The 16046-nt window shown below is 35.6% G+C and overlaps 1 protein-coding gene across 1 annotated transcript in view; it reads right to left on the bottom strand.

The window, feature by feature from the left end:
- Nucleotides 1-343: 343 nt before the first annotated feature.
- The window catches only part of LOC132110284 (collagen alpha-6(VI) chain-like), a 34163-nt gene continuing 18460 nt past the window's right edge, over nucleotides 344-16046 (bottom strand). Inside the window, exons 20-42 of the mRNA XM_059516856.1 lie at nucleotides 15978-16043; nucleotides 15130-15183; nucleotides 14233-14268; nucleotides 13791-13856; nucleotides 13593-13655; nucleotides 13305-13367; nucleotides 12486-12548; nucleotides 12338-12388; nucleotides 12121-12156; nucleotides 11922-11984; nucleotides 11668-11730; nucleotides 10937-10972; nucleotides 10794-10830; nucleotides 10585-10596; nucleotides 9984-10480; nucleotides 8172-8247; nucleotides 6644-7285; nucleotides 5840-5930; nucleotides 5270-5541; nucleotides 4910-5080; nucleotides 1944-1982; nucleotides 1229-1597; nucleotides 344-577 (exon numbers count right to left, since the gene is read on the bottom strand). Of these exons, the coding sequence (XP_059372839.1) occupies nucleotides 1401-1597; nucleotides 1944-1982; nucleotides 4910-5080; nucleotides 5270-5541; nucleotides 5840-5930; nucleotides 6644-7285; nucleotides 8172-8247; nucleotides 9984-10480; nucleotides 10585-10596; nucleotides 10794-10830; nucleotides 10937-10972; nucleotides 11668-11730; nucleotides 11922-11984; nucleotides 12121-12156; nucleotides 12338-12388; nucleotides 12486-12548; nucleotides 13305-13367; nucleotides 13593-13655; nucleotides 13791-13856; nucleotides 14233-14268; nucleotides 15130-15183; nucleotides 15978-16043 (2694 nt within the window). The 3' untranslated portion in view covers nucleotides 344-577; nucleotides 1229-1400. The remainder of the gene's footprint in view (nucleotides 578-1228; nucleotides 1598-1943; nucleotides 1983-4909; nucleotides 5081-5269; nucleotides 5542-5839; nucleotides 5931-6643; nucleotides 7286-8171; nucleotides 8248-9983; nucleotides 10481-10584; nucleotides 10597-10793; nucleotides 10831-10936; nucleotides 10973-11667; nucleotides 11731-11921; nucleotides 11985-12120; nucleotides 12157-12337; nucleotides 12389-12485; nucleotides 12549-13304; nucleotides 13368-13592; nucleotides 13656-13790; nucleotides 13857-14232; nucleotides 14269-15129; nucleotides 15184-15977; nucleotides 16044-16046) is intronic.

Here is a 16046-nt window from a genome sequence, read left to right on the forward strand (position 1 = left end):
GCCTCGTGATCTGCCATATTGAAACACTCAAAACACCAGTTTGTGAACACTGGAGAGCAAGTTGCCTGTGCATCTGCAGTGCACCTGTAGTTATAGGTTTGTATGAATATCTATATCTGCAATAAACTTCAACAGATGATTTTGAGTTTATTTTTGATTTATGAGTTTATAAAACCTGTAATATTGAGTTAATACATATTAAAACACAAACCAACACATTTTTACCTATCAAAGATTATCCCATTTCTTTGTGAATTTAAATTTGGCAAATATTACAACCAGATGCTGTGCAATGTTGTGGCATCTTGGAAACTTTTTACAGTAAATGACGACACATAGACCATTTCAAGATGGCAAATGAAATATTATTTATTGAATAATAATTAATAAACAACAGCCATCATAAAAGTTGATAAGCAATTCAGTCAAAAGGCAGTGCTCTGATACAGCATTAAAGTTATATAAAAATGTAAAATTATGAAAGAGGATGTGTGTCTAGACTGTCTTAATGCAAGCTGAGGAGGATAGCTTGAGTGGCCAAGGACCACAGCTAAAGAGTTACAGAAAATAGCTGAGCCTTGGGGTCAGAAAGCATTAAAAAAAATCTAACAAACAGCACCTATAGCACCACATTGTTTGGGAGGGTTTCAATAATAAAAATCAAGAAACAAAAATGCTCTCATCCAAGTACAATCTCCAGCATATTCACTTGCCAGACATTTATGGATCTTCAAACATGACTGGGTTTTATGGTCAGTTTCAATTAAAAATAAGAATTTTAGCAGTTTAACACCAAAGATGGGTTTGGTACACACAGGGGTGAAAAAGCATACAACAGATTACCAACAGAAAAAAAAAATTCTAAACCTGACTGCCTCTGTTACAAATCTTATAATGGGTCATAGTTAAATCTTTCAATAGGACTAAGATTCAAAAACAAACATCAAAATCTAAACATAAATGGGTCACTGAGCACAAAACGAAGGTTCTGCCATGGCTATCCCAGTTCCCTGACCTGAACCCTATAATAAAGTTCAGTTCAGGGGTGAACTGAAAAGGAGAAGCACTGGAGAGAAGGGTCTTGAGTGATTCTGTATGAAGGAATGGTCTCTGATCTTTTGTCAGATGTTTTCCAAACTCATCCAGCATTATAGAAGAAGACTCAGAGCCAAAAATTAATCATAAAAGGGTATGATTAATTGTGGTTAATGTGTATTTGAGGAAAAACATTTATTTCATAATGAGATTTTCCCTCCATTTTAAATTCTTATTCTCCAATTAAAAGGTAGATCTTTCTAAAATGTTAAAATAAAATATCAAAAGGATTAATGCAGATTTATTTCCACGGGTTACTTTGTTCATATTTTCCAAGGGTGCCAACAATTTTCACCACAACTGTATCACTGTTTAGATGTTTTGAGATTTTTTTTGGCCCTGAGACAGCGAATCTCACAATCCTCCTGGGTGTTGAACCTGTTGCTGTTCCCGTCACAGCCTCCATACCAGAACTGGACACATTCACCACTGCTGACGTTGAAGTACCATTTCACTGAAAAGTTTGAGCAAGTTCCTGCATCAGGTATGAGCTGGCAAACATCTATAAGCAGAAAGAAGATAGAAATAAAGGTTTTAAGTTACACCCAGTGAAAATTAGGCTGATCAGTTTGAAGCCATTTAAAATAGTCACACTTTTGATTAATGCACATTTCACCATGCATATTGTCCTTAGCAATAATTTTATACTTGATTTACATGATTGTTTTAATGTATCAAGGATGCTTCTCATATGTATTTCCATTTTTTTTAAAAAAGCGATGAAATTGATTTAACTCAAAAAATGTGAAAGATTTTATGGTTTGGGTTAGGTTATAGAAACTATAATCAGTTTTAAATAAAAACAGTGGTAGTCTACTGCATATCCGTCAAGTAAATGTATCTTTTACCCTTGAAACTGGAATCATCCTTTTGAAGATTTTCAGATTCTGTGGGAGAAATTTGAATAATCTTAAAACTATGTACAGGTAAATGGCCTACAGTACATAAAGCATCCAATATATGCATTAAAAATTGTGCTTGCTTTGTGCGTTCAGATTAATTAAATTTCCATTTTGTCAAACGGGTATAAAATGGTTATGGAATTGTCTGCAGTAAACAAAGCAGATTTCATTACATCTATTTTGCTAGTCATTCAAGACTAATCCTCATGGCCCTGACAGAGACCTGGATCAAACCAGAGGACACTGTTACTCTTGCATCACTTTACAATAATTTCTCATTTTCCCACACTCCCCGTCTGACTGGAAGAAGTGGAGGTACTGGTCTGCCTATCTCTAATGACTGGAAATGTATTCCTTTACATTCTCTGGGTATTTACAGGTCCTTCACATTCAGTCACTATAACCCACCCTTTTAAAATCCCCCAGGACCACAAGGTAACTTCTTGGATGAATTAGATGTGCTGCTCTCAACTTTTCCTGAGGATGGTACTCCCCCAGTTATGCTTGGAGACTTCAACATCCACCTAGATAAACCTCAGGCAGCAGACTTCCACACTCTGCTTGCCTCTTTTGATCTCAAGAGAGTGTTAACTACGGCTACTCACACCTTATCTGAATGGATGTGTTGGAAGAGGAAACTTGAAATGCACTTTAACATCTATAAAGATAGCCTTCATGCTTTTAATGTGGAACTAGCCACAGCTTGACAGACTTCTCAAACCTTATAAACAGTAACTTAAACAACACTCGTAACTGTTTTTGCTACTGTTGAGAGACTGACAAACCCACCCAAGTCAGATGCCCAGTGAAATGCTCTCTGACAGAAAATGCAATGAGTTTGCTACCTTCTTTTCTGAGAAGAACATCAATATCAGGAAGGCAATTAACACATCCTCAAGTATTGCAGAGGTCAGACAGATTCGGACGCAATATCAAAAACATACTATGTCTATATTTGAAGCAATTGATAGCTAAATTTTGGAAGAAATAGTGCAGCACCTAAAATCGTTAACCTACCATGTTGACACATTTCCCACATTTTTTTTACGAATTTTTGCTGTCAGCAGAGGGATAGCAACAGAAAGATGAATGTAGAAATTTCCCCTATTTTGGATGAGTAACCCGGAAATTTCCCTTATTTTCAATGTTCAATGTTGACTTAAGCTATATAAATTAATATTCAGATGTTATGGTCTCCGTGATCACGCTTTCAAGCAGGAAAGTGGTGGAAAGTTAATCCATTCACATTTTATTTTGCCCATGGCGATTATGTGTTGCGCTATTACACCCCACAATACAGCAACGATTTACCATGGTTGAAATAGATTTTTAATTAATCAAATTAAGACACACGGCTGAGAGGGAGTACGTCTAAACACTGCGCAGTAGCCCGAGTAGCAGTAAAGGAGGCCATCAACATGGCGGCCACGCAAAGTAATGACGTCACAACGCCCAAGCCCTATACTTATTTTGCTGGATCTGTCCGATGCTTTTCACAATTTTAACCACCAGATCATCCTGTAAACACTATTGGCAAAGTTCATCACAGGAACGGGACTGTAGTGATTTGAGTCTTACCTCTCAGATAGGTCCTTCAAAGTATCTTGGAGAGGTGAGGTGTCCAAGTCACAACATCTAACTACTAGGGTGCCTCAGGGCTCAGTTCTTGGACCACTTATCTTCTCTGTCTACATGGCATCGCTAGATTTTGTCATTCAGAAACATAGATGACACTAACCTCTACCTCTCATTCCATCCTGATGATCTGACGACAGCTGCTTGCATCTCAGCTTGTCTAACAGACATTTCTTGCTGGATGAAGGACCATTACCTTCAACTCAACCTTGCCAAGAAAGAACTGCTTGCGGTTCCATCAAACCCATCGTTTCTTCACAATTTCACCATTCAGTTAGGCACATCAACAATAACTTCTTCAAAAACAGCCAGAAACCTTGGAGTTATGATTGATGATCAGCTGACTTTCTCAGACCACATTGCTAAAACTGCCTGGTCCTGCAGATTTGCTTTATTCAACATCAAGAAGATCAGGCCCTTTCTTTCAGAACATGCTTCACAACTCTTTGTTCAAGCTCTTGTTCTGTCCAGGCTGGACTATTGCAATGCTCTCTTGGCAGGTCTTCCAGCCAGTTCTATCAAAACTTTACAATTAATCCAGAACATGGCAGTAAGATACATTTTTAATGAGCCAAAAATAATGCATGTCACACCTTTGTTTATCAATAGGCACTGGCTACCAATAGCTGCTCGCAAAAAATTCAAGGCATTAATATTTGCCTACAGAACCACCACTAATTCTGGACCCCCTTTTGTGTTTATTGTGCCATCCCAAAGAGGCACAAAATCACTTTCACTGAGTTTTAAATTTAATGTTCCTTCCTGGTGGAATGACCTGCCCAACTCAAAATATTCTTAAAAAAAACGTGTCCCTTTTAGACTTACACTCTATTCATTTACTGTTTGTTTTCTTATATTGAATAATAATTCATATTTAATCATTTTCTTATATTTAATTTTTCTAATCTTTTTGTTTTGTATATATATATATTATACAATTAAGAAAAGCACAGAACAAAAGAAAAAAAGACAAAAAAGGCTTGCTCTATATTCTTTTTCTATTCTGTCTGATTAATAGTTATTTATTATATAATAAGAAAAAAACTTGTGTACTGCGTTAAGCTGAGACTTGTTATAGCCCTTGCATATCATTGCTCTTTTGTTGATTTTGATTGCTTCCATTGCCTCATTTGTAAGTTGCTTTGGATAAAGGTGTCTGCTAAATGACTAAATCAATATGTAAAATTAAAATATTAAAGTAAATTATCAGAATTTACATCAATAAAAAATGGATTATGAACAGCCTAAATATCAGTAAGCAAGTTTGGACAGTTTACCTGTAGACACACATTCCTTAAAGCACTCATCCTCAGTCAAGAATCGGTTTTCATTTCCGCCACAACCACCATACCAGAATCGCATGCATTTCTTAGTTTGCTGGCTGTAATACCATCTGGAAATAAACGATCCACACACACGGCCTGAATCTTTCTCAAGGAAGCAGCGTGCTGTTGGAAACAAACAGTACACTCCACTAATTCCCTTCAGCACTGAATACTGAACTCTGTCAGAGAAACAGCTTAAAAGCTTGTGCATTTTTAATGTGAGTGAGGATACAGTACTACGCCAGAGATATGTGCAACTCCAAAAAAGCTTAATCAAGGGTTAAATTGGCCAGTAAGATCTGGATTCACCACCTTTAGTCTTGGAGGGCTCCTTTTTGTCCTTTTTGTGCTCTTCTCTATATTGATCAGTGTCATCATATTGACTGGCTTCAATGAATGTTTCTCTGTTCTGCTCATCTTCATAATAGTTATAAGGTTCTTCTGTTGGGATGGGCTCTTCGGTGGGCTCTTCAGTGAGCTCTTCATAAGGCTCTTCGGTGGGCTCTTCGGTGGGCGCTTCAGTGAGCTCTTCATAAGGCTCTTCGGTGGGCGCTTCAGTGGGCTCTTCGGTGGGCAGAATAGCACTGAAAAACAGTTAGACACATTAATATCATTAAAAAGCACAGAATGTGTCCTGTACAGGCTAATTATTGTTCAATATTGTAGCATCGATTTGTATTTCAATGTGCAAATAAAAACAAAATATGGCTCATGAAGCCCAGGTTTCCCATTTCTGGCACAGTGTTCAAAGACTCTAAACAGTAAAAATTTTAGACTCTAAAACCTTTGGATTAATAAGCCAAATGACTTTGAAAATACAAAATCCATGCACTAACCTTTGTGATTTTATGTCCGAAGATTGTGGTAAGTAAATGACATTACCTCTCTGTGGTTTGTGGTCCAGTTTCAACAGGCCTCACCACAAACCCACGACAATCAGGAGTAGGTATTAATGGCTGGGCTAAGATTCCTTCTGCAAAATAACAGCAGATACACACCAGGATTATTATCGTTAACTGAAATGAAAAATAAGCCACACACCCCCTCAAAAAGTGAAATTGAATAAAACATTAAAGAAACGTACTTTCTACTTTGCTCCTTACATTTCTTATTTTTAAAGTACTAAAATAATAAACTAAAACTGGAAAAAGAAAATTATTACAATTTTAACTAAAATTTAAAAGAATATGTATAACTCAGCATGTATGCAGAAGTGACAAATAATAACTATATCAAAATTACTACAACTAAAAATTAAATAGAAAACAAACAAAAAAATTAAAATATTAATAAAAAATATATTAATTTAATAAATAATATTGTAGGTTAAACACTACTTGCAAATGATGAAAGAGGATGTTAGCAACTGTTAATTTTAAGAAGAAAGCAGATAATGTAGAGAGTTTTGGGGCTATTGTTTGCAGAAAACCTCTTAAAATGTGAAAAACTTTCAGATTAAATGAAAATGAAAAATCTAAGACTGTTAAATCAACTGTAAAATAATGTTTTAAAAAGGCAAAAACACTACCACATGTTTTTTTTTTATTTTAACAAACATTGCGTTGCAAATGATGAAAGAGGTTGTGAGCATCTGTTTATTTTCAGAGGAAAAAGTCTGCAAGTTTCAACACAGATCAGGATCTTTCACAGCGGCCTTATGAAAACACAACCATGAATATTTCTTACTGTGGAGCATATGCAGGAAGGCGTAAGCGAAGCGTGTGCCATAACCTCTGTCATCCAGGAACACCAGGTGCTGCTCCAGAGGAGAACTGGTGAGCTCCTCCATCTGTGTCCAGTCGAATCTCTGTCCCGCCATGAGGATAAACATCACAACATTCTGACACTTACACAGTCTAGACAAATAATCAAGCTGAGCTTTGCTGTGCTTAAAATCTTCACCAAAAACAGCCATGACCATTCGTTTGCTTCGTGGTCTTTCTACTTTAAGGATAACGTTAGTAATCAGCCACTCCAAAGCAAGGTCTGGATGGGATGTCCCACCCACTTGCTTCACTGAACCTTTAATATGCCTCTTCATGATATTGCGATCTTTAAATTTGGTGAAGCTGAACTCCTCGTTGATGTAAGATGAGCCATAAACGGAGCTCTGTTGGTAGACGGACACTCTGGTTTTTCTGTCGGCTCTGCTCGGCTCGCTGCTCACATCGATCTGGTCCAACAGAGACACCAGAAGCTCCTTCATATTTGCATAGTGTTGAGTGTTCACGTTATCAGACCCATCCATCAGCACAGACAGATCCAAATCCATCTGCAGGGGTGAAGGCCGCGGAATTACACCACACACTGGGTCTGGGTTACAACGATCTGGCAAGAGAGAATAAAAACCCTTGGCATGTAATTAAAGACATCCATGAACCAAAACCTACCTACATAAGCCACATCCTAACAGAAATAGAACCGCATTAATGACTGATTTGGAACACTTTAGATATAAGCAGCAACTCTGTGTATCATTCAAAAAGAGCTCCTCATTGACATAAGAAGTTGGCATGCTTCTTTTTCATTGTTTTTCTTCATAAACATGGGTTAGACAGACACGTTTGAGCATGACAATCATATCTTACATCTTTTGCAATTTGACACACAACCAGTGGCGTAGTGAGTCAGTCCTGGGCCCATAAAAAAAAAATAATAATATGACCACTTTGCCACTAAAAAATAAAACTGAACTATTTTAATAGCTGTGTAATGGGGAAGAGAGACAAAAAAAGACACGGCATCCAGTTGGACTTGGGCCGAGAATTCGCATAAGCTGTTTGACATGGACTGGGCCCATGCAGGGCTCTAATCTTTCCCTCGTTTCAATTAAAAGTTCCCACCAGCTCGGCAGGCCCCCAAACTGCCTGGGCCCATATGTATCTGCATACCCTGCATGCCCTAACTCTACACCACTGCACTCAACACCATATTCTAAAACACAGAGCTCAAGATAAAATAAGTTAAAAAAAAAATGCATTTCTAGATCTTGAATGAATGTTCCCTTAGAATTTGAATAAAGTTAGGTATTTTTAGAGGCAGCATAATGCTGTATAGATTTTGGAACAGCTTACACTTTGCATCGGAAGCTTGTCTATGACTATTTAAAATGCTGTCTACGTAGGTTTTGGAACAGAGCCTTTACTTTTATTCCTTTAAATGTTTGGATGCTCAAAGAGATGAACAGAGTCAAATGTGGATGTCTGGAGCTTACCAAAACAAATGATGCACTGTTTAATGCGATTTACTCCTCTGCCATCAACGATAATGTAGCTTCCTGTGTCATCAACCTGAGACAGACATTTGAGGTAGAAATTACCAACATGCAAATGGATGTGCAGAACTTTTCAGGGTTTCTGCAGTATTTTAAAGCTCAAATTTAAGACCTTTTTTAAGACCTGCACAAATACAGAAAATACTATATGAACAAGGTAGGGCAATGTCTGTAGTCACATATTAAACTGTAAAATGACTGTAAAAAACATGATTTGCAGTTCAGATACAAATTTTTACTAAAACAAAAAGTTTCATTAAATGATATGCTTCACATTTCAGCCTTCAAAAGGCTTAACTATTATATTAATTGAAACAATGATTATCTATACATTATCATATGAATTAAATAACATATACATTCATTTTACTGTTTAGATTTTTATAATGAAATATCTTCTTATCATTCCACCAGTTCTCATTTACAGCTCTGTGTGTTTGCAGGGTAAAAACATGGGTTGATTTTCACATTGGTCTGAAAAAAAGCAACCCCAATACTGTGTTCCTGCAATAGCGCAGGATGCAGTTTAGGACTGCATTTCCTCTAGGACCCTTTTTTGAGACACTGTTGTTGCCTTTCAGACTGGTGCCTTCGTTCAGAGTTGCATGAGTTTTCTGCATTTTTATGAAAATGGAAAGGCCTGTTAGAGTTTAAGTTTTTAATGTTTAGATATTTGTTAGAGTTTAAGTTTTTAATGTTTAGATATTTTGAACATTTAGAAAGAGTTCACACAACATAAAATTATGTTTTTTGTTTGTTTTCGTTTTTGTTTTTGTTTTTTTTGGTTACTGTTGTGGTGAAGAGTAGAGCTTGTGCTCAGGTTGTCAACAGCTATCATACACACACATAAATGTTCTATGATTGTTTGATTGTGAAGGGTAGAAATGCTGACAATATAGACTGTGTGAATCGCGTGCTGGCCCTCAAAATGATTTATTTTCTCTTTTTTTATTCTCATATTTATTCTTATGAGAATGCAACAGCCAACACAACACTTGTTCACATGCTACTGTAAATACAATTTTTGTAGCATGCAAGAAATTATCAAGTAAAATGGTTCCTATGACATTACCACAGTTACAACACATGTAGGCTACAGCCTAACCACAAAGTCTATACTTCACCATAATGGTAGCCTCAAAAATCAACATAAACATAAACTCTTTTAAATGTGAAAACTTACTAAACAACAAACTTTAATATGCCTTTCCCTTTAGCAAAAACACATTAAACAGCACTTAATTTCAACATTCTCCTGATCTATCCTTATGCAAAGCATGCTGGGAACTAGAAATCCACTGCCCAGTTTCAGTCAATGTAACATAAATGATTCATGTAGGCCCAACTTAACTTCAACGGTTTGTTAACATTTTACAAATGTAATTTCATTTAATATAATAAAATTTAGTGCAAATGACAACTTAATAAAAAAAAAACTAAAGATTTTGCTGTTTTAGCTTATTTTAAGTAAACTGAGCAAACAACTAAAATGTTTTTTTTTTTTTTTTTTTTGAGTGTAGCTGGATTACGCTTGTTTTATAATTTATGTAATTTGAAATTCTGATGAAATTGAGTTGAATAATGACGCTATTGTCTGTTTTGTGCTACTTTACAGCTTAAATTGTATTTGAAGAACTTTGCAAAATTAACACTGTTATTTTTCTGTTATTACTATGGAGTAATATAAATACATATAAATTAAGCTGACTTGCATTTTTTTGCATATGCAAATCTGATGTTTTTTTTATCTACCTGCAATGCTCGGGTCACATCATCAGCAGGATTTAAGGCGATCACTCCAAGGCCAATGTCTGCAGCCCTGAACTCCAGCATGGCTGTTGCAAGGCTCGAGTCATCCCTCGACGGCCCGTTTGTGAAGAACACAGCCACTTTCCTCATAAGCCTGCCACTTCGGACACGTTTGAAGATGTTCCGAGCCACAAAGCTCATGGCTTGTCCGATGTTTCTGGTTTTTGTGGTTCTCTCTAGAGTGAATGTTCTTACAGCTTCATGAAGGGTCTTCTTCTTATGGTGGTCTGTGAAACGGATCAGGATCCTGGACTCGCTGTTGTAGGCGATCAGAGACACCCGTGCTCCTTGTGGACAATTTGTTTCAGCAATGGAAATGTCTTCCAATAAGGAAAGAGCCGCAGAACGCATCCGCTGGAAAACTTGAGGAGTTACACCCGAAGACATGTCCAAAGCTATCACCAGGTCTGTGGGGTAAACTGGACACTGGGTACCATTACCTGAAAGCATTTTGGAAAGGGACATTTTTTATTTTTTATTTACAATTTAGCAAAAAGTTACTATTAAATAAGGCACTGAAATGTTAAAGTGTAAGGCACTTTACCGGAGCAGCAAGCTGTGGAGACAAAATAAAAGATAAAATGTAGATCCATTTCACATGATTTCAAGGTTTAATATACAGAAAGCTAAATGCCACATATAAGAGATCACGGAGAGAGAAATAAAATAACTTGATGAGACCATGCTAATGACTAAAATCACTAGCAGTCATTCTGCTTGGCATTCTTTGGATGTTAGGTTCTCTGAACTTACGACAGTTTTTGCGTATGTTTTCGACCAGTTCACATTCCTTGACATTCAGAAGCAGAAAAAGACAGAAGGAAAACAATCAAACATTTGGAACAGATGAGTAATTTAATATTATTTAAAGATATTGTATCTTAATATGAACCTACAGGCAACGGACTGATTCCAGGAGGACCTTTTTCACCCTAGAAATACAATAAAATTAAATAAACAATTACAAAAGTACATAAACAAACAAATAAATAAATAAATATGAAGTATCTCAGAAAACCTTATTTGCATTTGCTTAAGCCTCTAGGCCCCTTCAGTTTTTTTTTTCAGGAAAATCTATATAATATATTTTAGATTGTTAGTTAGTATTGCGAGGGGAATTTATGATACTCAAATATCTAGTAACTGTTTTTTTTTTGTCCATTTTTTTTTTTTCAGTTTTGTTATATATTTGCAGCCAAAGACAAAGCCTTCAAATGTAGCCTTTTTTATGAAAACCAATGTAAAATATATATAAAATTATTATCATTTAGAAGGATTTTATGATTCAATGTAACATTTATACATTTATACAACATTTCACATTTTTAGGAGGTATTTTTTCCACAGTAATGGTTGACTGTGAAGGTATCAAGTGTTACTTTTTTAGACACTTTAACATATTCGAATTATGTCCATGACTTTTTTGTGTGTGTGTTCACATAGCTAATCTGACAAAAGTCAGCAAGAGTCTTCCCATTTCAATGAAGCAAAAAAAAAAAAACATTTTAAAACATATTTATTTTGGTCAGTTCTGACCAAAGAGTACCAGAGGGTTAAATTGTCAATGTTTTGTGATGTATTAGAAGTATTTGTTTAATCTGTAAAAAGGTGATGAAAAATGACTGACCCTGTGTCCATCTATCCCATTGTCTCCTGGAGGACCTTCAGTACCCGGACGTCCCGTGTTACCCTGATCAGATCAATACATAATACAACATAACTGCATAACTTCCAAAAAGTATCCTGCGAACATCCAGAACCTTCTCTATAATGTTAAGTTATAGAAAAATATATAATTTAAAAAGACATGATTGTTCTGTTGGACATTATCTTTTAAAAACATTAATAAATAAGCACAAAGTCAATTAAATGAAAGTGTACCGGTTTTCCTCGATAACCTTTATGTCCTTTACTTCCACTGGATCCCTTGGTACCATCCTCACCCTAGAATTATAATCACTGATATTAATAATGTTACATCATGCACTATTAATTTGTAATTATTATTATTACCATTTATAGAATTACATAAAATGCCTAGTGATGAGCTGCAAAAGATGATTAACTAGCTTTAACAGACCTGCAAACCAGGGAGGCCAAAGTATCCATTGTTTCCCTGAAAGCAATTTTATTCTGTTAGTTGAATATCCATAAACATACACAAAAAGAGAAAAAAACTAGTTACCATATTTAGCAGGAAATAATGTTTTGCACTTTGCTCTTTATGTTAATTGCATTATATTTAGAAGTTGCTTTTTAAAATAAGTTATAGCATGTTTCAGATATGGCACAGGTACCTTGTGTCCTTTGAGCCCTGCAGGTCCATACCCGTCTCTTCCATCTTGTCCCTTTTTACATAAAGTCATACTTTAGACTGGAAAGTCTCACTTTTAAATGGGCATTTTATCATTTTCAAGTCAACAATGCACAAATGCATCAACTGACCAGAGGTCCTTTGAATCCCTCTGGTCCCGGTGATCCCTTGAGCCCGGGGTCACCCGGTGGACCCTAAACACAAGCAAGGACAGTGTGAAAAGAGGAGAATTTCTCTACAACATTATACGACTGCAGCACTACTACATAATATAGTGGAGACCAAGCAGGTTTTAAAGGAATAGTTCACCCAAAAATGAAAATTTGCTGAAAATTTACTGACTCTCAGGCCATCTAAGATGTAGATGAGTTTTTTTCTTTATCAGAACAGTTATGAAGAAAGGTATCATTACATGGGTTCACCAATGGACCCTCTGTAGTGAATGGGTGCCATCAGAATGAAAGTCCCAACAGCTGATAAAACAATAATCCACAAGTAATTCACACAACTCCAGTCAATCAGTTAACATCTTGTGAAGTGAAAAGCTTCCTGTTTGTCAGAAACAAATCTATCATTAATATTCAAACTATTCCTTCCATTGCTAAAATAGGAGTCCTCTATCCATAAAATATTTCTTTAAATTATTATGGCCTTCTCTAAATTAGGAGAGAAATATGTGCAGATAAAGAACCATTTACAAGTGTAAACAATCCAAAACACATCTAAACAAATATGACTTGTGGACTATTGTGGTGTTTTTATCAGCTGCTTGGACTCTCTTTCTGACAGCACCCATTCGCTGCAGAGGATGCACTGGTGAGCCAGTAATGTAAAGCTAAATTTCTTCAAATCTGTTCTGATGAAGAAACAAACTCATGCATATTTCACAGAATAAGGAAAAGAGAAATAAGGAAGTAAGAAGAAAACTTCAGTACAACATTCTTCCATACCCTTGGCCCTCTGGGTCCTCGACCTCCTTTTGAACCTTCAGGTCCAGTTTGGCCAAAGGGACCCTATGAAAACACACATGGTTCCTTCAACATACATTGTATTTTTCTTTCTGTGTTTAATATCATATGCTTCATACTCTAAGGGTAAAACATGAACATGCAACTACATGAGGCGCCATGTATATACACGTTTATAGGTGTATTTGCACATGTTTTATTTGTGTATTGACAAGCGAAGTATGATTTAAATCCTACGTGGCACCTCATAGTAATTAACTTAAAGCACACCTGCATTCCAGGTACACCCGGAGGACCTTTGTCTCCTTGAAACCCGTTCGAGCCTGGTTGTCCCTGAACAGACAAAAAAAAAAAAAAAAAAAAAAAAAAGATCAGGGAGGTATAACATCATAAAATCAAACACTAGCATCGGACATCTCTTATCTGTGCATTTCTATTTAAATAAAGGTAAAATGTCGTAGTTCTCACCATTTGTCCAGGATAACCAGGAAGCCCTGGCTGTCCAGCTTCTCCTTTTGCATTTGAAGATAAACCCTAAACAGATACACATGTTTACCATCAGCACATTACAACAGCAGTTTTCATATAACAATAATTACAATAATAATGGAATTTCTATTTACATAGTACATAAGAATTGAAAGGAGAAAAACAGAAAAAATTTGAAAAGAACTGAACAGATTATTTAATATAATACACACCAAATAATAATACTAATTATTATTATTATTATTATTAATTACACAAGAATATAAGAAACAATAGAATATGCTAGAATTAAGAGTAGATTAAAACAGACAATATAAAAAATAAATATATATATATAATAAATTAAATTAAAACACAACCAAGTAGAATAGACCAGAACTGATTAGAACTGAATTCTGTGTGTATTGTCATGCTGCATTACCGGCGCTCCTGGTCGGCCTTTTCTTCCTGGAGCACCCTACCAAAATAAACTGAGAAGTTATCTGAAGGATAAAACATCTTAATACTTATTTCATTCATTTTCTCTTCTGATAAACGACATCCTAATGTCACATCAAAAACAGGCACCATTCAAAAGTTAAGATCTGTAAGATATTTTCATGTTTTAGAAGTCTCTTATGCTCACCACGGCTGTATTCACTTGGTCAGAAATACAGTGAAAAATATTATTATTGCAATATTATATATATTATATATTATTGCAATAATACATCTATTAATCTATTTAAATAAAACGTTATTTTTCATTACTCCACTCCAGTTTCACATGATCCTTCAGAAAACATTACAATATGCTGATTTGGCAAGAAAACGTTTTTATTATTACCACAGCTGGAAATGGTTATGTTGTTTAATGAAAGTGTGCAAACCATGACACAGTGTCGTTTTTCAGGATTCATGGATGAACAGAAAGTTTGAAAAGCAACATTTATTAGTAACAGAAATCTGCAATATTATAAATGTTTTGATCAATTTAATCTGTCCTTTTTGAATAAACATATCAGAAAAAAATTGAACACAGTCTTTTGAATGGTATTAAATATCTACCTGTAACACCTGTGAAATCTAAAAATGCAATATGATGCAAAAAAAAGTGTGAGCAAGATCATTACTGAATAGTACAGAAACTATACACTTTCAGAAAAAAGTACAAAAGTACAAAACTAGGATTTAACTCTAGCATGTATATTTTAGGTACTAATATGTATTTTAGGGGTAAATAAGGTACAAAAATGTGTACCTTTTAGCTTTTGTACCTTACAATACTGCATCTGTGACAGTTATAAGCCACTACAGTACTAGTACAGGTAATACTCACAGGATCACCATTATCTCCAGGTCTGCCTGAGGCTCCAGGAAGGCCCTGGTCACCCTGAACACACAGAACAGAACAGAACAGAACAGTCATAATACACTTTTACTGATACTGTTCACACATCGGATAATCTTAAAAACACGTTGAAAAATGGAGATGAATGGAGATGTCTGTTGTGCATCTGTCAGTTTTGTCAACAAATACAGGCTATACATTTATTTATGTGAATTAATAGTTATGTCTGGTTGAAGTAATTTAGGCTATTGTCTAAGGTGGAACTTTATTATACTGTACCTGCCAGCAAATACACACACACACACACACACACACACAAACACAAGTTATCAAAATAAATACATTTAAAATAATTTGAAAGACACTCAAAACAGAACAATTCTATAGATTGTGTTAAAAAAATGTGATGTGATGGCTGTTGTCAGTGGTTTGTTCATTTACATGTGCCATTTAATCAGATTTGTAAGGTAAATCATTTATAAACTTATGCAAACACAGGAGAATACATCAATATCCTTCTGAACATGCAAGCTGTTCATCGCGACTTTAAAATAAAAGCTAAAACTCTCACTCTGAGTTTACACATTTTGATGTCCATATATTCAAGAGATGACAGCAGCTTTAACATTTCTGTCTTAAAGAAATGGTCCAATATTAAAGTTTAATCGGGCATTTGAATTAAATGTATTTTAGTCAGTATTAAACAAGGATTAGGTCACGCAGCACTGGTAGTGTGCAGACATAATAACGCTGATTTACAGCACATCGTTAGAAACATCATTTCATTCAAACTGAGTTAACATTTTCCAGAAGGAGTATAAAAAAAAGACCCTCACCGGGAGCCCAGTATCTCCCCTCTCGCCTTTTGGACCTCGGAATGTGTTGTCTCTTCCTGGTGCACCCTA

The sequence above is a fragment of the Carassius carassius genome, chromosome 30 (genome assembly GCF_963082965.1).
Source record: "Carassius carassius chromosome 30, fCarCar2.1, whole genome shotgun sequence".
Taxonomy (NCBI): domain Eukaryota; kingdom Metazoa; phylum Chordata; class Actinopteri; order Cypriniformes; family Cyprinidae; genus Carassius; species Carassius carassius.